The sequence below is a fragment of the Nothoprocta perdicaria genome, unplaced genomic scaffold (genome assembly GCF_003342845.1).
Source record: "Nothoprocta perdicaria isolate Ctin4 unplaced genomic scaffold, notPer1 scaffold_313, whole genome shotgun sequence".
Taxonomy (NCBI): Eukaryota; Metazoa; Chordata; class Aves; order Tinamiformes; family Tinamidae; genus Nothoprocta; species Nothoprocta perdicaria.
Genome location: NW_020455548.1, coordinates 637,503 through 660,244, shown reverse-complemented (window position 1 = coordinate 660,244; position 22,742 = coordinate 637,503). Strand labels below are relative to the sequence as shown.

The 22,742-nt window shown below is 47.9% G+C and overlaps 1 protein-coding gene across 1 annotated transcript in view; it reads right to left on the bottom strand.

The window, feature by feature from the left end:
* FRAS1 (Fraser extracellular matrix complex subunit 1) overlaps positions 1-5,101 on the bottom strand; it is a 96,239-nt gene extending 91,138 nt beyond the window's left edge. Inside the window, exons 1-3 of the mRNA XM_026042767.1 lie at positions 5,072-5,101; positions 2,749-2,826; positions 1,642-1,749 (exon numbers count right to left, since the gene is read on the bottom strand). Coding sequence (XP_025898552.1) covers positions 1,642-1,749; positions 2,749-2,826; positions 5,072-5,101 — 216 coding nt within the window. The remainder of the gene's footprint in view (positions 1-1,641; positions 1,750-2,748; positions 2,827-5,071) is intronic.
* Between the last annotated feature and the right edge of the window lie 17,641 nt (positions 5,102-22,742).

Genomic DNA, 22,742 nt, shown 5'->3' with positions numbered 1-22,742 from the left:
TTCAGAGGCTGAATATAAAATTAAATATTCCACTTAGATTAAACTATTAAACCTCATTCAACTGTGAAGCTAGCGGGGGGGAAAACTGTTCTGTTTTTTTTCTTTCCCTTACTTCACACAAGGGAAATTGTTTTCACTCATTTCCATCTCCCTAAAATACCTTCTTTTTTTCTTCCACCTACCCGTGCACAAAGAATATATGCACACATGGTGTTAGGTTTTACACGCAGATGTTTAAACAGCCTATTGCTAAATGCTTTTTGGAGAGACTGCCTGTCTCTGCTTATGTCTTGCTGCTGTAAACAAATAGGCAATGTCTGCAGATATCTCACAATAAGCAAAGAAGTCACAAACCATAGAGGATCTGGCCTCATTGATCTCTGATCAGCTTATGCCTGAAGGATGATCAGATTTTTTTTCTTCTAAGACCCTTGATACTTCTTCTCCTCATGAAACCAGCCAAACCTTCAAACCTTTTTGAAATCCTGCTGATTTCCCATGCCAAGGAGCTGCACCACTTTATTTCACACTGTGTAAATCTTTTCATAAGCCTCGTAGCTGCTACCTTTTTATTTTCATTTAACCGCTGCTGGTTTTCATGAATGACAACATCATCTCCAGCCCACTCACTATTAGCTCTTCAGTGACAGCCCTCTTTTCTTTCCCTCTCCCCTTTAGCACAAAAGGCCTAATATTCCCATTGTCCTTTAATCAACACCCCACCTTAATAAAGGAGAAAAATAGTAAGGATCAAAAATTATTTCACTCTTAATACTGTCACACTGGAAAAAAAAAATACACGCTTGCTGAAGCTATATAATGATTGTATTGGCAGTCCCTCTTTAAAACACTAATTTTCATTGCCATTCATGTGCACTACACCAGTAATCCAGATGCTAACGCAACCCCACTTCTGTGGCCAATTAGCTATAACCGCTAATGAAGGCTCTGACAGGGAAAGATAAACAAGAAACAAAGGGAGCTTAACAAGCACCACAAGGCACAAGGAACTGAGAGGCAGACGGGCTCAGCCCTGCTGCTGCTCAGCAGAGTGGAACGCGTCCATCTGCTTGTTAGGAGGTGGCCTGTGTCCCAAGGAGGGCTGATTAGAAGCTGGGCTCACGCTGGGAGGTCCAACCCAGCTCAGGGCCTTCCTGGGGGACCCCGGTGCCCTTGGGGCACCCGCTGGGCTTCGCCTGCCAGGGCTCGCGTCAGCAAGAAGGGTACGGGGGTGGCTGAAACCCAGCGGTCCCTCCCGCGCCCCCCAAATCCCAGCGTAAAGCAGAACTCGGGGGACAGGGGCCTGCGCAGAGGAAGGCGAGCACAGGACACAGACACCGCCGCGTACAGGGATTCACGACCAGCTCGGCTCCGCCAGCTCCGCTGCAGAGACTCCCCACGCCACGGCCTTCTCAAGACCCGAGTAACACCAGAGCTTGGCCTCCACAGACTCCAGAACCAAGTACCCAGCTGTCCACAACATCCCTGAGCACAGTGCGTGCTCCAACAGGAGCGTTTTGACATGTGCGTGACTATTCCAAGGGTGAAAGGAGGGGGAAAGCAGGGAACCCTAGAGTGACCTGACATTTCTCCCACTCTACAGAAGGGACCAGCAAGCACTTGGGCAGTTCCACCCCTTACCTTCTGAAAGTCACACGAGGGGTGTTTGCACACAACAGGTTCACAGGTGACAACGCCACTTTGGCAACGGCAGTCTTGGCAGGAATCTGGTTTCCAAGCTGTGTTGTTCTGCAAACAAGCAGAAGTTTTAAATTAGACCCATTTTCTCTACACAAGTTGGGACTATCCAGAGCTACCAGAGCTAAGCAGCTATCGGAGCTGCTGCTCTGACCACCGCTTGCACTAAGGCAGCTGTGGCAGCTCGGAGGCCACCGTGCAGCTGGACACACAGCTGTAGCAGCAAACCCTGTGAGTGTACAGGCAAACACCGACATCCGTGACACCCAACGAGCCCTTCCTAGAGGAGACAACAGCCTCCAAAACAGGGGGCTCCCATGGCAGACACCCCCAGAGCATGGGGCAGATGAACAGAGTGAAATGCAACGTGCCCAGGGATGCCCGGCAGCCCTCCTGCAGTGCAGCCATAATCTCCACGGTAGGAGCAGCGGGCAGGCCAGGAGCACATTCCCTGCATTCATGGTTACTTATGGAAAAGCCTTCAGTTCATACCACGTAAAGAAAATGGAAAGAGAAAGAGCAGTTTCTTATTTGAACAGCTCTCTGCCATTAGGCAGCCGTGCTGTGGGTTGCCTTTATGCGAGATAGCCACTATCCAAGCTGTTAAACCTCATTTCCACTTGATTTGAAAGACGACCAGATTTTGCCCCTCACTTACAGGCCTTGCGATTTACTCCACTAAGTCGATTTACTTGCAGTGTAAATTACTAAATTACTACTTAGGCAAATTAAGATAGCAAAGCATGATCAACCTTTTGCTACTACGAACACATTTTGGGCTGACGACTAAAACCATAAAGCACACTGATAAAACGCCGAGATGTGCCTAAAGGCTCATTAAACTGCTAAATGAGACCAAAAATCTCTTGAAGAATCTGGCAACTTGTTTAGGAGCTTATACAGAAGCTGCTGGGTGCTGGGCTAGTCTTAAAAGCTGCATTTTGTCACCGACAAAATCCACACATCACTCCGGAAGATTTAAGAATTCACACTCCAGCTGATGGTCACGAAACCATGTGATTTTTCGAGGTCATGGAACTACAGACTCACACTTGGAACAGTCAGACTCCGAACCACGGTGATGCTACTGATTTCTCCACAGAAAGGTGGGGATCCTTGTGGAAGTGTCTGCAAGTCAAACAGAAACCTCAGCCACATAAGCAAGATTCCCAAGTGGCTTTTCCAGTGGGAACGGAGCTATCGGTCACGTAGCTGCAAAGCGAGGACCCCGCTGCCATCCAGGGCAGCGTGAGGCTTCACGAGCAGCTCCACAGCGCTTCACAGAGACTCCAGAGCTCCCAATTATTGTTGCTGCATCTGAGACAAAGCAAGACTTTGCAGCAGGCACTCAAAGAACTGCTGTAAATCCCCCTTACATCTTCTCCGAGGCGCTACACCTCAGCGGGTGAATTATCTGCTACAATTTAAGTGTGGAACTCCTAGCCCATTATGAGGATACTTTTATCAATGGATATTTAAAGAGCTTTTTCCTAACAGGACTAATATAATTAACAGTATAAATAATGAAACACTGTGCGCAGAGCACTTGGAAGATGGCAGGCACTGTTTAAGTGCCAAATAGTCCTGGTCTAATTAATAAATTCCCTGAATTTCTTACATCAAAGGAGCAAACGGTATCTAATTTAACTGAATTGTATAATGCCAAGCTGCAAGAAGAGATACCTGAATTAGTAGCTGGGTTTGCACAACATTGGCTAACAAAGCAAAATCTCTTCCCGCGCCTTTAGAGCTTAGATAAAAGCCAACTTAAATCCAAAACATAGCACAAGGACCTGGTGCGTTGTTCAGGGAATACGGCTGAGGAGATGCTCCCAGCTGAGCGCTCTCCTGGACACGGAAAGACCTGTGTCTTTATGGACTTGGCTCTGCTGACTGAGCATCGCAAGCTCATGAGGCTGCATCTGCTCTTCCTCTGCCTCGGGAATGAAAAAGAGCAAATTAAAAATAATTGGGCTCTCCTATTAATACAAAAAATAAAAAGACACCTCCGTAATTTAACCAAATGGAGCTTATCAGGGGATCCTGTTGCACTAAATCACAATCTGTGCTCCATTCTGGCACGGCGCCCGGGGAACCGCGCTGCAAGCAACAGCTGTCTGCGAGTCCCATCCCCATCTCTTAGGGCTTCAGGAAAACAAGCAGCCAATCCCTAAAATGCCACCACGTGTGGCACCCTCCACTGCAACGTGCCGGGCTCGTAGCTCGGGGGATCTGGTTGGCAAATGAAGAGCTGGAAACAACGCAGAGACATAAAAATCAGCCCTTCTACCCGTTCCGGTTTGGCTTTTCTCTTCTGTTACAGGGATGGCTGCCAATGCTGACGGTGTTTTCAAATCTGATATATGCTTGCATACAACAAAACCCAGTTGAAAAAAAAGGTGTTTTAATGGGTTTATTGTGACAGGCCTATTAGCAGAACTACATGGGGACGGCTTAGCCTCTAAAATCCAATCGAAATCCAATTGACTCCATCGGAAACCTATTCAATCTAACGCTCCCACAGCTGGGCAGTGCAGTTAGGGAAGAACATGTAACTTGATCAACAACGTTAACTATATTAATATTAACATAATGCTTCAGGAAATGGCAACTACTAGTACTCGCCCTCAAATTCAAGAATTTCCAAATTACACAAATTAAAACAAGATACTAAGCGTGACTCACTAGTCTGCTATTTTTCTATATTTTCTAACTATGTCTTTTACCAGTTGTCCAGGTCTTTTACAGGAAGAAAAAAAAAAGAGAGAGAGAGAGAGAGAGGCTGTTAGTAAAATTTCATAGCAGTCCTAATTGATTTCAGAGACTATAAATTGGATATTCTTGAATCACTTAAATGCTTTTGCATGCAGCATCCTATCTTTTATACAGACACAAAAGCTGTCACTAGGAAAGCACTCAGACAAATTGAATTCTCAGTGAAGAAACAGGGCACATTGAGCAAAACCAAGAGTTTTAAATCAGTGCTCATAATCATGGTTTAAATTAGCATAGAGAAATCTTGATTTAAACCAACAGGTTCAATAGCTTTTCTGCAGCTGGGCTCCTCTACAGAGGTGGATGCTCCTTGCTTTTTAATGGTTGGTCAGCATTAAAATACACTCATCTGCCCTCAGATGCTGCCTCGGCACTAACCACCGCATACGTTTTCCTTACGGGAAGAAGTGCTGCTGCTCCATGTAAAGGTTTAAGTGGCTGTGCAGTTCAACACATATATATGTCAGCACTGAGGCTTTCCTCCTCCTCTCTAATCAGCTCTTATCAGTACTTGCAAAACCAAAAATGAGCACGAGCACCAAGTGAATAGGATTCCATCAGCTGGCATGAAGTGCAGTAAGCCAAATTGTGTCTTTACCCTTTCGATGGCACCACGATGACCCTCCATCCCCTCAAAATGACGCTGCTTCCCAGAGAATCGAATGTGTGAGAGCTGCCAGGATACAACGAGCTGACACGGGATGCTGGAGGCTGCAAAGCTGCAGGCAGCCACTGGCAGCAACTGTGCACAGAACCGTAGCTTGAAAAGATTATCACAGATTTGAAACCGGCTATTAAGTCATCTTAATCCAGGGCACATACTAGAAGGGATGCCCTAGGGAGCAGAGCTTGCCTATATTTTCCAGAAAATAGTGTTGGCCTTTTGAGCATTAGCTCGTGTGTTCAAAGAGAGGAGGGAACACCCTCCGTAGTCCCAGTATCACTACACGAAATGCTGAAGAAATATTCCCAGCGGGATGCGTAACTTCAGATTGACCCTGTTGGGCTGTGGAAATGCAGGCAGCGTTGGGCAGAACGACTGAGATGGGCTCTGCCTTTCGTGCCATCTCTAACAAAAACAACAGGGCATGAAAATCATTGCAGCTCCGCCAGCTGACTCAGGAGAAAAAGCAAATCTCTTCACTAAGTCACTTGTAATAGGCCTCCAAACACTGTACTGCGTGAGCCAGAACTCTATTGCTGCTCCTTGAAGGCAGTAATAGACCAGGGAGCAATTTTGCAGCCCACTTTGACAAACATATATATATATATATTTTTCCAGTCCTAAGCCAGATATTTAGGAAGTGTACACTTTGAAAGCACAAAGCAGGGAATCACATACCTCGATTCCTACTATGGTTACTGAGGATCCAAGCACAGCAACCTCTCATCCAGCTCCCCCAAAATACAACCCTCTACGTCCCTGTCTTGAATCTGAGCTCGCTGTGCAGCAGCTTAGTGAAGGGCTCTCTTCTTCTTCCTTCCAAGGGGCTGGGGACACTGTGCAAGTCCTGCAGTGTCGTTAATCTTTGTGAATTAAACGCTTCATTACTGAACAAAAATGATGAGGAAAGGCCTGTAGAAAATGAGATTTTATGGGCTCTCTTCACATGCTCTAGTGTTGTATCGAGAGCCTCTGGCTCATCAGGAGCTGTCACCATTTAACAGGGCGGTAATTTTATGGCCAAAGAAAATTTTAAAAAAGCCAGCAAAAGGTGTGTAACAGCCTAGGATTTTATTTGACAATGTGGGCTCAACACTGCGATCTGTTACAAATGATTACATTAACTGCAAACTATAAACCCAGAAATAAAATGAGGCTTAAAACATCCTAAAAAGGGTGAGATGACATACAGCCATATGCATTTGTGCTTGTCTTCTGCAAAGGAAACGGAGCGTCTGCGACATTTTTGATAGATAATATGTATGGAGAAGTCAGGCGGTCCCACGTCTTTCCCACCAACTGTCCTTCCGCCTTGCTTTTCCTTAACAAACCTGCTGCAGAGCCAGTGTCCCGCGTTGCTCCTCATCACCTCCCCACACGTTAGCCCCCCTCCAGCCCTATGGAGAGGGGGTCTATGATGAAGCCCTCCCCTTGGATGGCCCCAAAGGCCTCCCTGCGGGCAGGGCAGGCTCTTCTTCCAAGGGCTCCCTCGTGCCGCGCGGCTGGGCAGGACGCTGAGGCCAGGGCAGCTTGAAGAAAAGGAAAGGAACTCCCGGCCCTCGGCTAGAGCCTAGTCTGGGATGATGGAGCAGGCAGGAAAAGAGTCTGTATCTGCGAAAGGGACTGCTCTGAGGGAGCACGCTTGGCATTTCTAGCAAGGAGAGAGGATTCTCTACTCAACAGCATTTGCACTAAACGGTGCTGTAGGTAATTGCCTGCAACAGCAAGTACGGAGCGTGCAAGTGTGGAGCACAAGTCTCAAGGCCCTGGCAGATATAGAAGCAGTTTTCCCAAAAGATCAATCTAGGCAGCTTAAAAATAAACAATGAAACAAGTTGCTCCAGGAAGAGCCTGGCAGGACTGGAGAGAGGCCCTGGAGCGAAACACCGGGGCGGGTGGGAGCTGCAGCTTAGAGAGGCTGGTGCCAGCACCCAGCGCGCACCCGTTGCACAGAGCCTCCTTTGGCAGCACATTTTCCCTCCTCATCCTTGGATTTCAGGACTGTATCTGCACACGCACTTCACCTTGCGCTGGGCCAGCCCTGCCTCGTCCCTCCCAGCTCTCTCAAGGGGAGGCAAGAAAAGCACTCACCCAGTGACAGCAGTTTCAAAACCCAAGCCTCCCTCTGCAACCGCAGTTTGCAAGCGCCAGCAAGATCAGTGCTGGGCAAGGAGAACGCAAAGAGAAGTCTCTCATCCTCTTCGCCTCCGTCTGTGGGTAGCACATGGAAAGCACTAATCCCATGCAGCCCATCACTGCCGACAGGGAAAGCTGCACAGCCTGGAACCAGCAGCCAAACTGTTTCAAGGATGAGTCCCGGGCACCAGGAATGCGATCGATGCCGGTGCGGAGCAGGGGAATGAGCTGAGCTCAGCAACACGGGCCCTGCTGTTCACAGGGTCCCACGCCAGCCCAAAGGCGTCGTTTCTTACACCTATAACAAAATGCACCTCATTCAAAGCCAGCTGAGGAAAACTACGGTTGGCTGTTTCTTGCTCCAAAAAGGAAGAAATTCCATGAGTTTAAGGTTATTCCTGCTCATACCCTCATCTTAACTTTCCCCACACACATCTTCATTAACAGGAGGTGTTACTGAATCGTAACAAAGGCAGCGCCAGGTCCTGCTCTGGGATTTTTTAATGCATTTTTCATTCTCTTTAGGTTTTTTTCCCTTCCTCTCTATTGATTATTCAGCTTTTATGAGTTTTTCCTTCTCTCGCTTGCAGCACTGACCGGCCTCGCGCTCGGGGCTGGCCGGGGCTAACGAGAGGGGCGACCTGCCCCGAACTGACCCAGCGCGACTGACAAACCCCGTCACTGAGGCTGACAACAGCCACCGAAGGCCGCGCGCTGCGAGACCTGCCGCCCAGGCTACACTCTTCCAAATACCCCCTTCGGATGCAGGACACAGGCGGCAGCAGAGAAACAGCAACCCTCGCTCTGCCTGACAGGCTCCGAAGGCAGCCAGAAGTGGAGTGAAATATGGGAGACAAAGAGATCCTTGAAGGTTTAAGGAAAAGAACTGATATTAGGGGCAATTTTTACTTGAGGTGTCTTGCCAGGATGAGATTTGGCCCAATTTTCCTTGCTGTCTCTGAGTCAGATAAGACATAAGCAAAACCACAGTACCGTTGCTCTCAGCAGATTAGGTTAATTGGCATGGTTGGCCCTCACCCAGAAATAAATTGTATTTTACATGGAAAAGTGGCAGCATTCAGTGGGAAATAAATTGCAGACTCTCTCAGGCTCCTCCTGGAAGGGTTCCTTCTGCTTTCATTAGTCAGAAGCCCTGCTTGAAAGGTCATGGCAAAAGAAATATTTATTTATAATTAAAGCCTTGTAATCCTATCTAAAGCATATTTATTTTATGATGCATAAAAACATGTAAGGCCACGATTCTATGAACTGCTCTTCCAGAGTGATGTCAGGAGTTGTTTAAGAATAAATACAACATGCTCTTTGCATAACCCTCCAATTTGTTCCTTTTACTACAGTTTTTCTCTTCAGAAAAGCCCCTTTTACACAACTTGACTTTCCAGAACAGAAACAAGATGCAGGACCAACATTACCATGCCCTCGAAGGCTGGTGCACATGAATTTTTCACTCTCACCCCTTTTTCAGCACTTAGCACCTTGCTCAGAATAGGTCTGTGATAAAAGCTCGGGAAGAATTTATACAGCAAAGCTGCAAGGGTGACTGGAGCAGTAAGTGTGAGGAAAATGTACATGCTTAGGCACTTACCTAGACCCCTGAAACCGGAGCAAGTGGTACCTTAAATCTCTTGGATGTTCATGGTTTAGAAAAGAGACAGTCTTTATCAAATCACTTTTCCCCTTTACTACGGGGCTGTCTTAATCTACAGGAGACACTCTATTAAATATTTAGCAGTGGCAAAACCCACACATGCCTCCAACTTCACATTGACGAGGAAAACGCATCCTCCTTCCCCTTCAGTCACTGAATGGGCTGCATGTCACCCAGAGGAACACCTGAAAACCTGCTTCCTGCTAGAACCACTTAAATTCTGTTCCCTTAATAGGCTTAAAAGAAGGTTTGCTGATACTTTTTTCAATGCACGTCTCGCAGGTGCGATAAAGCTCCTGGCATCGATGTCCATGAGCGTTCGGAGACAAGAGAGTTGCAGGAGGCTCTCAGCACGTCACTCGTGGAGCTGCAGAGGGGATCTGCCAGCTCGGGGATCACTCGCTGACATGGGGCCAGTTAATTCTTGTCGCGCTACTTTGTGCTCGGCTAGAAATAATGGCTGTCTCAGCACAAAATTAATAATGACGCTGGGATCCGGCATAACTGCGGTGAGCAGAGCTGCAGGGAGAGCAAGACGTTAAATCCAGTCTACACCTTTGCTGGGAAAAGGTTCTGGTGGGCAGCATCACTCTGCAAAACCGGGGGGGCAAGTGGCACCAATTCAAGTGGCACCAATTCAAGTGACACCAAGGCAAAACTGGACTTGCCCTCCTGCTACCTTGACGGCTGCCACAGCACTGGTGCCCACCGATTTCTCCTTCCTCTTCTCCATTCCCATTTTTTTTAACCAAGAAATAGAACTAATCTGCGTTCAGATGTACCTGAATTCCCTTTCTGTTGGATATTGCCCTGTGGCTTCCCCATAATCTGGAAGGGGAGCCATAAAGCACCTCTTCAGCAACAAGAGTTGACCCGATCTCGTCTTTTGGACCTTTTGGAGCACGCCAGCGCTGCTGTCGCCCATCCGCCTGTCTGTCACAGCCTCAAACTCGTGCCTGATGCTTCCTGTTCAACACTGTGAGAAATGTTGTTTAAGGCTGTGGAGAAAAGCTGCCGTAATGCACAGTCATGACCTGACAGCTCGTTCTTTAGGGCCTTGGGAACATTAAGTATTTCAGTGCTTTCTTCCATAGCGTAGTAAACATTGCACTTTAAATCCACCTGATAGGTATTTTAAGTCTTGCTATTAATCTTATTTTCACATTCTGGGACCTAAAGTACAGGTTTATGGGTTCCTTCTGCAGGCAGAGAAAGCCAGAAAGCCGCTATCGTAAAGGTGACTATCCTCACATAGTGAGCAAGAGCCTGAAAGGGAACACTGCCTTGCAGAGCAGTGCACCTGGGTGCACCTCCCCTGGCACCACTGCTTTGCCAAAGAGCTCAAGGCATCTGCTCCGACAAGGAGCCAGCCCTCGTGCACCACTTACCACCCTACGGCAGCATTTACCCTGGGTGTAAGTGCCTGCACACCACGGGAGCTCAGCATCAGCTGCAGGGTTTGGCATTGCTGGCACCAAGCGTTTCAACACGGCTGCCTGGCAGTGCTCTCAGACCAGGTGGGAACTTAGGAGCCTCCTCGTGAAAACCCTCCCGCTCCCATGGCGCTCAGACACGGAGGCAGCCAAACCACGGTGCGCTTGGAGGCAGGAGCCTGCGCAGGGATAAAAATTGTCCTCCTTATCCCGCTGTCTATCCACGGTGCTTTCCTGCCGCCTGAGGAGGAGCAGAAAGATGGAGAATTGGGGTGCTCAGAGCAGGCTTGGTGGGAACACAGGCCAGGGCCAGGGCTTTGGTGGCAGCCGGGCGCGCGACTCGCCCATCGGCACACCCCATCCCAGCGAGAGGAGAGCGCTCGGGAGCCCTCGACCACGCACCTCGACCTGCCCGCCCCGCGATTTCCCCTCGGGAACAGAGACCTGTCCAGCACAGGGATTCCTCCCCAGGAACTCCAGGTGCCCCAAGCCAACTTTTAAACTCCTACTGCTGCTTTACACTCAGGACTCCACAGGTTTAATGGAAAATATGCGGTCCAGGTCACCAGAAAGGAGGGCAGAGAGCCCCTCAGGGCTCATTGTTGGCTCCCCTAACCATAGCCAGGGTGAAGAAAAGGAACTGGCGCCCCTGGCAATCTCCTCCAGCCACGTCCCTGCCAGGAGGCATCAGCACACGCTTCCAGCCACACACAGGCGGGTACAAAAACATCACAGAGGCTGCCCCAAAAGGAGAGGCTGCAAAGAGTGTTAATCCAGCCTCCCGCCGGAGCCCGACGAGAGGCACAAGGCACATGCAAGGAAGCGAGCCCTGGTTCACATACCTGACACCATGCTGGTTTGGAGAAGGGGAAAGCACCTTAAGACGTATGCAAACATCACAGTTACTCCAGTGCCAAAGCGTTTGAAATGGAAACCAAGCTTTTCCAAGGCTTCCTGTCATTCCCTCCTGTTGTACTGCCATTGTACTGTAAATTCATATCCAGGCCGCTTCATCTACTTCGTCCTGCCTACCCCTACTGGCTTTATTTCCTTGTTCAACTCTGCTCCTTTGGGTAAATTTTCACCATTTCACCAGCTGTGGAAAGTCACATTGTGACTAAAGGAAAACATGCCTTTCGCCATCCTGCTGCACTCTCATTGCTCAGATGCCTTCAAAAAATATTAGATAACACAGTTTCTGTATTCCAAAGGAATTTTGGGGGAATTTTAAGTGACCCAACAGTTGCTGCTCTTCTCGGTCCCAAGGCTGAAAACCACCTGCAGCCTCCGTGCAGCCAGTTATTGCCAGGGCACCAGAGAAGGCAACACGAGCAGTCGCACGAGCCACGAGTCTTCCTCATGCTGACCCAAAACCCAAGGACTGCATGGGTTGTCTCTCCAAAAGGACAAGTCAGCCGTCAGTTAAGGACTACAGGAAAGTACCAAGCCCTCCCAGCAGCCGGACAGGTTGTTATCACCTTCTTGCTCCAAAATGCCTCCCATGGACGTTGTGCCCTACTTTTCAGCTGGCCACACATGCCATCCCACGAGCTGAGATTTTGATTTGTGTGGTGCCCATCTAATGTGGAACAACGTTAATATTTCAGATGGATGGGCCTGGCAAGTCCCTTCCTTTGACATGTCATTTAAATTTTATAGAAAGGAGTAAGAAAAGTGATTTGTGCAGGATGGAAGTCCTGGGAGGAACAGCCTGTCACACGCAATTCTCCTACTTCATCCATTGCTCCAAAGTAATGGCAAATTGCACAAATTCAAAGGGAGGAGACAGCAGGGAACTCCACTTTGTTGGAAACTGCAGAAAAGTAGCACTTCCCACTCCCACATCGGGGAGCTGGCATAGGCAGCTCTGTCATTCCTGTTTGGTGGTCCTCTTAAAATAAGCTGTTGACATCAGCTTAACTCCTATAGGGTCAACTGTTTAAAGCCCTCCTGGAATTCACTGCCCGCTATACACGACTCCATCAGAATAGACAAAAAATGTCGATTTTCTCGTCCAAACAAGACTTCGTGCAGACATCCAACAACCATTTTCCAGGGCAGCAAACAATATTTACTGTCTTATATTATTATTTTTCTGAGTATTCCTGTATCTTCCTATATCACGAGCAAACATGAATAGAATACTCCTATTTATCCTCTATGTCCTTTGCCTGCTTTTGCAATTCTGTGAGCAACTCCGGCTCTAAACTTCCAACAACTGGATTCAAGTGCTGTGAGAGCCTTTCCAGGTACTTGTTTTAGAGAGGCCTTTAGACAAGGCTGTCCTGGGAAACTGCTTCCAGCCAGGGCATCACAAGCACCCCAGGTAACAGGCATATTATCTCCCTAATGCAACAGATAAGGCTTGTTCTACCAAAAGCCCAATTTGTTGTGAACAGCCACTGTGCCGAATCATGGCAACATCAGCAGCCAAATCACTGCAAAGTCCTTCTCCCGAGCAAGAGCATTTGTTTGGAAGGAGGAAGACGTACACTGCAGAACTGGACGGGCATCGTATGAACTCCAAAACAAGCTGCAGCAGTGAGAAAACAAGGCAATGCAGCACACAGGCAGCTTTCTCCAGCACACTTAAAGACAGGGAGCTTTTCTCTTCCCTTTAGACAACTAAGTAGCAACATCAGCCATGTAGGGATCACACACTGGATCATTTATTTCTTCCAGTAACCGACTGTGAAGATTGTGAAGAGCAACAAGAAGAGCTGTTCCACAAGGAATCCTTTAAAAAGACGTGGGTAACGAAGGACCTTTACCCCCTGTCCTTCTGAGGGCCACTTTAGCATCTCTCAATGAGCCATGCAGAAAGAACAAAGCCCTCAAGACCCCTCATTTTTTAAATGTCCAATGGAGTCAGCAGAAATGCAGCCTCTACTCTGCCCACAGATTTTCTCCTCGCAGCCCAAGGCTGCTAGAGGCTGTGTGGGCAGCCTCTCCTCCCTCATTTTCCAGCTAATGAATCAAAAGCAAAAGCTGCACTTAACAAAACCCGCGTCTGACCCTGCGTCAAAGCCGCGTTCTCCCCCTGATAAACAAGACAAAGCAAATCCACAGGCATCTCATTTCATCCTGTCCCCCAGGCAAGCCTCACTGCAGGACTGCTTGGGATGGGGACACGAAAAATGGGGAAAATGGCCTTGTACGGCCCTTTGCTCCTCTGAATTACTTGGCCACTGTGTGCTCAGCGTTTTGCAAGCAGATGAGCCAGTACAGGCCTCTCTCTTTCCTTCTCTCCTGCTTCTGGTTAAATTCAGGACAACAGCTTCGATTAGAAGCTGAGTTAAAGCACAATTGCAGAGAAAATGGGGTGTGAAGTGTCTGTTTATGTCTCCAGCAACCGAGGGAACCATTATCATCCATCCAGTTGTCACAGGCCTTGTATCATAGAGTCAGGCCATTAGCATTTAATGCTTTTATATTATACCGAAGCGTCATTTACCTGCTTACTTGTAGGAACTTGCAATTAAACGACCGACCTCAACCCTCGAGGCAACGTTCATTATCGTATATGTTTGTCGGTGCCAAAAGGGGAGACCATTCAAGTAAGAGCTGGGCAGATGATTCCGGGAAAAGACAGAGGTCAATTTTCCGCAAGGGCTAGTACAACCTGGAACAGTTTAGATGTGGCCAGTAAAGACATTTTGCAGCTCCATCCACTGTCGAGGATCCACAGGATCCACTGTCCACCCAAACGCCCCCCAAAGCGGCTTCCACAGAGCCCTCCAGACAACCAGACTCCTCCTTGCAGATCCCGGCTAATGGCTGAGGAGTTGCCAAAAATGAGAGCCCAGAGGGTCAACATCTTACAGAATGGATCTCCCCCTTACAAGTTTCCTCAAATTAACCACAAAGAACTGTGAAGGTTGCTGTGAAAATAAAAGGGCAGGTAAAAGGGAGGCAATTTGAGCCAAGGTTTACCTAGAACACCAGAAAAGCAAGTTCAGTCTTCTCAAAGCAGGAAAATTAAACTGACTGCAAAGCAGCTAACGCTCCTGACGAGACTTTTTGGAAACCCTCTCCAGGAACTTCATGTTTTTCAGCTCTTCCAGAGCGGGGGTGCATTTTGCCACAGGAAACAGGATTTTGTTTCAGGCAGCAATCTCAATTTGCTGGTTTCCCAGCAATCTCAATCTCAGGCTGGATTCCTAGCACCTGCCTCACTACCAATACGCAAAAGTCTGCACTTGAAGTTCCTCCCTTCTCTGCTTTGTGTTCATTGCACACCACAGGTTACCGTACCGGTAACCTACAGGAGTACTGACCAGCGCTGAAGTCAGACGTATGGTCTCCACAGACCTGCTCCTAGCGGGCGTATAAACCCGAGGCTTCCTTGGAAGCCATCCATTTGCAAAGGACCCTGTAATAAAGTTGCACCCTTAAGTGAGCACCGGGAGATTTCAGTACTAGGTGGTGTCTGCACGTGCTTGGTACCAACAGCTATGTGGCCAAATAGACTGATCCAAACCAAGAATATCCCAAGTATGAGGTGGAAAGATCAGCTCTGACTCTAGCAACCCCCAAAGTGCAGCTGGCCGTATTATCTCTCGCTACAGAAACCGATCCCAACTCACAAATTCCTTTGCGTTCCGGACAAAGAGGAGCCAGAACTAAAAAGGGGGGAACCTCTTCTCACACTGAAAGCCAACCCTGCACATTCCAGCCTGTGTCAGCCCCCATCCCACGAGCAACAGCCGTTTCTCATCTTTGTAGTCACTCCAGTACCCAGCTCACATAAACCTTGTTCATTTATTTATTTATTTATTTATTTATTCTAATTCCTACAATTTCTGAACATCAGTTATGTCTCTTTTGGGGACATCCTCAGCAGAAAAATCTTTGCTTTTAAACTGCATTCACTTCAACACATCTGATTAGTTGCTACCAAGCAGAAGAACTCAGTTGTATAGAGGCAATAAAAGGACATTTTCAACCTATGGATTTGCCTTCTCTCTGCCCATTTATGTTGGCCAGGAAAACAACTTTGCCTGTTTTGCACTACGGAATCTGACATGGAAGCTGAGCTGAATATTTGGAATTTTGTGTGCAGAGCCTTCTCCACTGAGAAACTGTGCAGACGCCAGGGAGAAACACAGTTCCCAACAGCAAACCACAACAGGCCTGTCTCCAGCCCTGGACAGACTCTAGAAATGAAAAGCAAAACAATAAATTTGACAAGCACTTCAAAAATAAGAATAGGTCCTTTTAAAATTCTAATGTAAACCTACCTCACACGAAACAAATAAACAACTATTAAAAAAACGACAGGCTGGGAGTTAAAAAAACTAATGTCAGCAGCAGTAGAGGTTATTATCACCAGTTATTCATGCCTAGGTTTTCTTTCACTGCTGGGCCTTGCCATGGAAGAAAAGTCTAGAGCAGTATCCAAACAAGTCAAGACGGCGCCTAAGGAGCGGAAGGGCTGAAAGTCTCATCAGGTGCACGCGGCTCTCCCCTAAAGGGGGGCACTCGGGAAACACAGCAGCTTGCTCAGATCGTCTGGCCCGCTGCCCAGAAATAATGCAAGAGAGGTGTCTGTATTCAAAATACTCCGACAAGCAAATCGGAAATGCTCTGACGAAACAAATCTGAAATACTCTGACAAACAATCTCCCACAGGCAAGAGCCCTCTCAAAATACAAAAGAGCACCACTTGTTTCAGTGCAGCAGTATTATAGCGATTGCTGTGAGCCTGATATCTTCTTCATTCACCCAGGACAACTGTTTCCCTGATCGCAGGCAGAAGAACATCATGTTTTTCACTTCACAATCAGGTAAATCAGTTCTTTTAGGTAGGTTTTCTCTTAAGGCTCACAGGGTTATCTTTTCATGACTGAGAAAGTCCAGCAAGCTACACCTAGACGCTTTGCTTTACCTGCAGCCTGCCCCCGGCCGTGATTTATGGCTCAGCTTTCAGCTGAAGGGACGCCAATATTTGTAAGCTGACCCTCTATCCCTCAGTTTATTCTGTCATCTGTTAATTGCACTAGACATATTGCACACAAAGTACCTTCACAAAGGGCAAGCAATGAGCAGAATTTATTAGGCCCAATGGCTCTACACAAAGGGGAGTCTCACGAAAATCCCCCAGTGCTGTTCCTGTCTCTTAATCAGAGGAGCAGCTCTCAGCACAAAGCAAACAGGCCACTCGTATTTCACAAGACACAAGTATTTCTCACTTGAAGGAAAAAGATTGTGTTTAGCAACTGGCAGAAAAGCTACAGTCGGGTCTACGCAAGATTTTTCTGTGGCCATCAACGTCCCTAAAATGAAGCACTTGGATGAGAGCAAAAAGACCAAATAAGCAGTGCTTTTCTTGTGAATAATTCACGTGGGTACAAAAAAATGCTCTTCTTGGAAGACACTTTTCCTGAGCAAGCAGAATATGCGGTGATGCAAGACGACGCCGAGCAACAGGAATGAAGGGTGTAGAGCAGATGGATGGCAGACCCCAGACTCCTGCCGGGAGGCTTCACCGAGGGAATCTGCAGGAAAATCTTCACATTGGGCTTGGCATAGACCTCATACCCAAGATAAATACCTCGGGAGCCACCCAATTCAAATGCCACATGGCCTGCGCTCCCGGAGGGCCAGCTGCAATAAAACCAGCTCCGAGAGGAAAGGTCCTTGATGTGGCAATGTTCGACGCATGCCCATAGCTTAATGAATGCAGCATGATGACAAGGATAGCAGCAGTGACACAGGTTGGGTCTTTGCAGGATTTAGCAGGAATTAATGTAATCCTATTAAAAAAGCACTGTAGATGGAGTTCCGCCGTCGCATACTGTTAAAAAGACCACATAATGTCCATTTATGCAAGCGTGGCTCATATAAACCTCCCCTCTGGCCTATGTTCATGGTTCCTACCAGCACGTGCAACGCAGCGTTTAAAAGTGCAAGGCAGTTTCACACTGCCTAAGGCCAAGTGCCCAGCAAGCGCCTGGGTGAGGTGAAAGACAAGAAGCTACAGAGTTGTAGCCATCCCATTAGGCTGGATATAAGCAATTCTGAGCTTTTGATTTCACCTCGACAGATGAGAACGAGTTGAGTTTGTGTGTCCAATTTGTGAGGCATTAATGATTAATTTTTCTCTAAGGAAGCCAAGCGTTTTAACCAACTAGGGAATTTGGCTCTTGACTCCTAAAGGTTGCACCTTTTTTTTTTTTTTTTTGGCCAATTGTAGCTGCTACTAAAGTCTCGGCTGTTTTCAGCCACCAAAGGCAATGGCCTCGATCTCCAGCAGTTGCACCACAGATGCAGACAGAACTTCTGCAAGGTCCAAAATAAATCATAAAATAGGGTTGCAGTGCAAGTGTAGTTTGGGGAAACCACGGTGGATGTAACGTTCACTTGGTTGGCATTCGAAAGGAGCCAACCTGCACATTTCCCAAGACCATTTATTGCCTACACAATGTTGTGAATAGGGCTGGTGTTTTCAGCAACAGCATCTAGGAGGCCGGTCAACCCCACAGCCCCACGAGGTCTCAACAGAAAGAAACAAAGATTTTCTGCAAACACAAATGGCATCAAGACCTGTCGGTCATTACAGTCTCTGAACAAAGAGCCTGGAATTTGAAAGCAGCACCTATACATACACTGCCAACTCCTAGGCCAAATGAAAGCTAAAGCTTGGCTTTAAATATATCATGCTGTTACTGTTAAATACTGTTAAATAGATCACACTGTTTACTGCCACAGCAGCCTTGCTCTGACCGCTTGCAGTCTTCTGTCATCTGTGATTTTAGGACTATTTAAAATTGTTTTTCTCACATAAAGTGGCCTCTGTCCTTGGTGTTTATTGAAGTCAAGTATCAGCTAGCGCTCACAGGAAAGAGAACAGTTTCAATCTATATTATTTCCTGCACTAGCAACCAAGGACTTGATTATTTTCGCTAATCTCAGAGACAGACCATTTTATCGCAGCTTCGGAAAAAGTAATGAGCATCCAAAAAATTACCAATCACTGCCAGGCAGGAACCATTTTTAAGAGCCATGTGTCCTATAACTGTGCCTAGAGACCTCGCACCAAAGAGACCTCATGCCAGCACTGCAGAACTCCATGGCGCCGTGCGCCATAAAAGCAAATAGGAACCACCCAAGAGCCAGGAGAATGGTAAAATCTGCCGGCTCTCTGGGAGAAGAGACATGGAGCAGTTTATCATTTCACACACACATGCATGGAAATCACCCAGCTGTAACCAGCCTGAGTGAAGAGTTCAAGTGTAAAGGCTGCAGAACAGAGCAGAAGTTAGAGCCAACAAGGCCTCTGCTCTGTCACAAATCTCCACACAACTTGGCGTCCCAGATTTTCTCCTGGAAAACACGGTGAACACCACCCTGGTACCATGCAGACACTGTGAATGTTGGCAATAAAGGTCCTGTGTTTCACACCGATGGCAAACACGCCCTGCCTACCTGCCTGCAAAAACACGTCTGCCCTATCTATCCTCTATCCACGGCAAATTCTTCATACAGCCTGTGAATACATAACGCCTACCTCCAAGCAGGGTCTGTAGACAAGAATATTAAACGTGGCACGCTAACAGCTGTGGGGAAAGAAGTGATAAAATCCTCAGGAAATCCATCATCACTCTGGCTAATGCCCAGCCATTCCAAGCTGTTTGAAACGCGGCAGGGTTTGGTCGTTTGTTATTTTACTATCGCTGGTCCTGGGGTTGTCTGGCAGCCTGCCTGTCCTGCAGCCGCGGGGGAGCCAGGGCTCTTCCCGCTGAGCAAGCACGGCCCCCATGGAAAGGGCACTCGCCATCCTGGCGGGAATGGGGCGCAGGGAGGGCCACGTGCCCGGCCAGCCTGTGCCTGCCCAGGGCGGGCGGGCGCCAGCACCGCCTGGCTGCTCCAGCACCACCGGCTGCTCCAGCGACTGGCGCACGGTCCCTGTGTCTCCCCGATGCAGCAAGCGGAACCTGGTGCAGAGCAGTTTTGAAGTGCGAGGCAAAGAGAAGGGATTTTGCAGAGCTGGAGGGTTATAAAAATCCCAACAGTTTCCCTCAAAACATTTGCTTGACCGGCTGGGTATTAGACATGCCACATTTGCCAACCAGGCAAAGGACACAGAAATATCCATCAGATACAAAGTGTCTGCAGATGAACAAGCTTTTTGCACCAGCAGCAAGTGCACGGTGCAGTACATCCATGTATAACCTCGATGTCCTCTCAGCCTTTAATTCTCTGAGCTCTGAAAGTAAAGGCTTGGTTCTCATAACCAGCCTTTCAGCTCAGTTCCTCACTGCCTCGGCGGCCGGGTCAGTAAGGGTGAAATTACAAGTTACAGATGAACTAAACCAAGTCTGGATTCCCAGTACAGATGAACTAATCCAAGTTTGGCCTCTCTATGATGAACGCTCCCACCTGACCCATCCTCCTTGATGACGGGTCAGCTCTGACAACCAGAGGACCCTCTGCTGCATGGATTCAACTTGCTAAATCCACAGAGAATGACTCAGTTTTCCCTGATTTAGTTTTGAGAGACAAGGGAAAATGTGACCAACACTCCTGGCCAAGGCACAGTTACCTAAGGCACAACATTAAAGGAACCCACACTTGACCTGTGACACTTGGCACGTGTCTGTACCCAAAGCGGATGGACTTCTTTTACCTTAAAACAAAAGCTTAGAGCTAAAGCTAGATTCAAAGCTTCCTATAAACCTTGTTCCATAACCACACGTAGCCACAACAGCAAACTCGGTCTTCCAGGTTTTTTTCCTCTCAGGTTTCAAAGCGCAAGACAGAACTGCTCAAATCCACTTGGTTGCAGAACCCCAGGAAGGATTTAGCTTATCAGATCATGCAGGACTTGCTGACTACAAGCAACTTGGGCATTAGCAAAAAGTTATTCTTAATTCAGACTACTGAGGCTTTACCAGATAAGAAGTTTAAAAGCTTGGGGTTTAAAATTCTACCATTAAAGCATAGGAAGTAGAAGAAATTGCATCAACAGATTTAGACACAGAAGAGAATCTTAAATTTCCTACTGAGTATTTTCCCTTTCCTGCCTTGTCATCCTACCCATTTCTCATGGAGTACGGCACCGCAATCGAGTTTGCTTAATGAGGTTTACACAACATTATAGGTCCTTGATTTAGCTGCCACAGCTACCATCTGTAATTATTCCTCCCAGGAGCCACAACGCTGCGCAGCTTGTTACTGCAGGCTGTGTTTCTAACACGGTTCAAGCCTAAAACCTCCATAATTCTGAGCTCCCATCCATTTTACGCCATCGTAACTTCTCTGGCCTCACTTGGCCTTCTCCCCGCTCCATCAGCTGAGGGAGAAGCGGCCTCTGGAAAATAGGGGGGAAAATTTTTCCTGTGACCCACGGGAAGAATTTGTGGAGCTGGATGTGGGTGCATGTGGGTGTGGATGTGTGGGGAAATGGTCTTCCTCTCTTCTCAGATTTCTCTTCTCTTTTCACAGAGCAGGAAATAAGAGAGAGCAAACGCTTTGGCGCGGGAGACCATTTCTGTGCTACGTTTTACGCACAGCTCCTTCAACGAGAGGTCCACGCGCTCAAGGCACATCCTTCAAGGCTGACACACGTGAGGCTTTTACCTTGTACTAATGTACAGAGTATTACTGAATTAGAAAGACAAGGAAGTTCCAGCCCTCCAGGCTCCCCTTCAATGCTGCAACAGAATGCAGGCGAGGGGGATTCCTCCTTTGTGACCCCACCGATGCTGCTGCACCTTCCCTCATAGTTTTATACAAAAGGTAAAGTCTCTGCTTTCTAACACAGGGAAACCTGTGATATTTAACTTCACCGGATAAATAGATTCCTCATTCAGGTCCAAAAGCTGCAATTTAAGCGTAGGGTAACCTGAAGGAAAAGAAGACCATCGTGATTTAAAGATTTCTAGTGGTGCAGAGTAATCCATAGCATGCCTTAGGGAATTTTCCAATGATTCCACATCTTTACCTACCTAAAACCCAAACTGAATTAATTGAGCTTTCAGTTTCTGGCTACACTATTTCCTAACGGACAACGGGTTTTATTTATAAGCACCTCTGTAGAACTACTGCCTCTGAGACCACTGTGAGATGCAGGAGTGCCGGCAGGTGTCTGAGACAGGGGCTTTGCCATTTCAGTCCCATGGCCTTTCCTTCCGACCAGGTAGATAAAGAATCAGAGGGGAGAAGAACACGTTCCCTGGCGTGCAGAGACAAGAAACGTGCCGAGAAGACCTCAGCACTCATAAAACCAGCAGGGTGAGAATAACAGACCTGAGCTCCTCTGCTTGAAGGACACCACTAAAAACTTTTACCGATACTCCTAGCTGGGGTAAGAGTGGTTGGGAGAGCCGGGCAGGCGCAGGGACCCCTCTGCTTAGGTGACCTGCACGCACAGCAAGTGTCATTTCACATTGTCACCACCAAGATGACCCAAAGCTGAAAGGAAAGAGGACATTTCTGCCAGGAGAGGGGCACGGGCTCCCCCTCAGTCCCTCAGGAGGTCTGTGACAGAGCCGAGGCGGCAGTGGGCAGCTTTGCTTTGCTCTACAGTGTATTTGCTCACAGCCTCTCGCTGCATATTCCACAGCAAAGGCTGGTACAGGTTTGCCAGGGCTGCGAACCAAAAGCTTTCAACTGAAGAAAATTTCAGCTTTCAACTGATTTTGGAAACAAGCAGAAGTTTCTAAACATAACCTCATTTGTTAGCGCTGATACATTCCTGGGGATTTAATTCATGGCTTTAGTTGAAAAAGCTATACACGAAAGCTACCAAAACCATGTCATTCACCAAAAATCACATTGTAGATTTTGTGTGCACAAAATAAGCTTGGCGGAACCTCTGGGGAAAAAAAAAATCTGCAGTAAAGCTAAAGGCACAAAAACATAACCAGCAAGTTGTTTTGATCAGCTTCCAAGCCGTTCTTCTAAAGAGCACGCCTGCCTTTCGCAGAAGCCTGGCACACGCAGCGCGCACCTGCCCGCAGCACTTGGGAGGCCTGGGGGCTGCCGCCGCTGTGCCTGGCCCTGGGCACTGGCTTCTGCGCAGGGCAGAGCCGCCCAGGGGCTGCCACCCGGGCGGCCGCTCCGTCCCCTGCCCCACGGCCCAAGAGGGGGGTTCCCCAGGCTGAGACCAGCCCCAGGGCACCAAGCCAAGCTGATGGGTGCAGCCGGGAGATGGGTTTGGAGGTTCTCTCCTGCACTGGAATGAAAAGGTTCACGATGCAACCTACGTAGGCTCGACTGCGATGAAGAAGCAATGCAGGGAGGCTTCATCTCTGGACAGGCTTCTAAAAACACATTAGCACTATATTCCCCACTTGCCATGGCTCCTCACCAACGATGAATTGCAACTACCCAACACAAAATGCTGAAGGGTCAGGTAGATTTT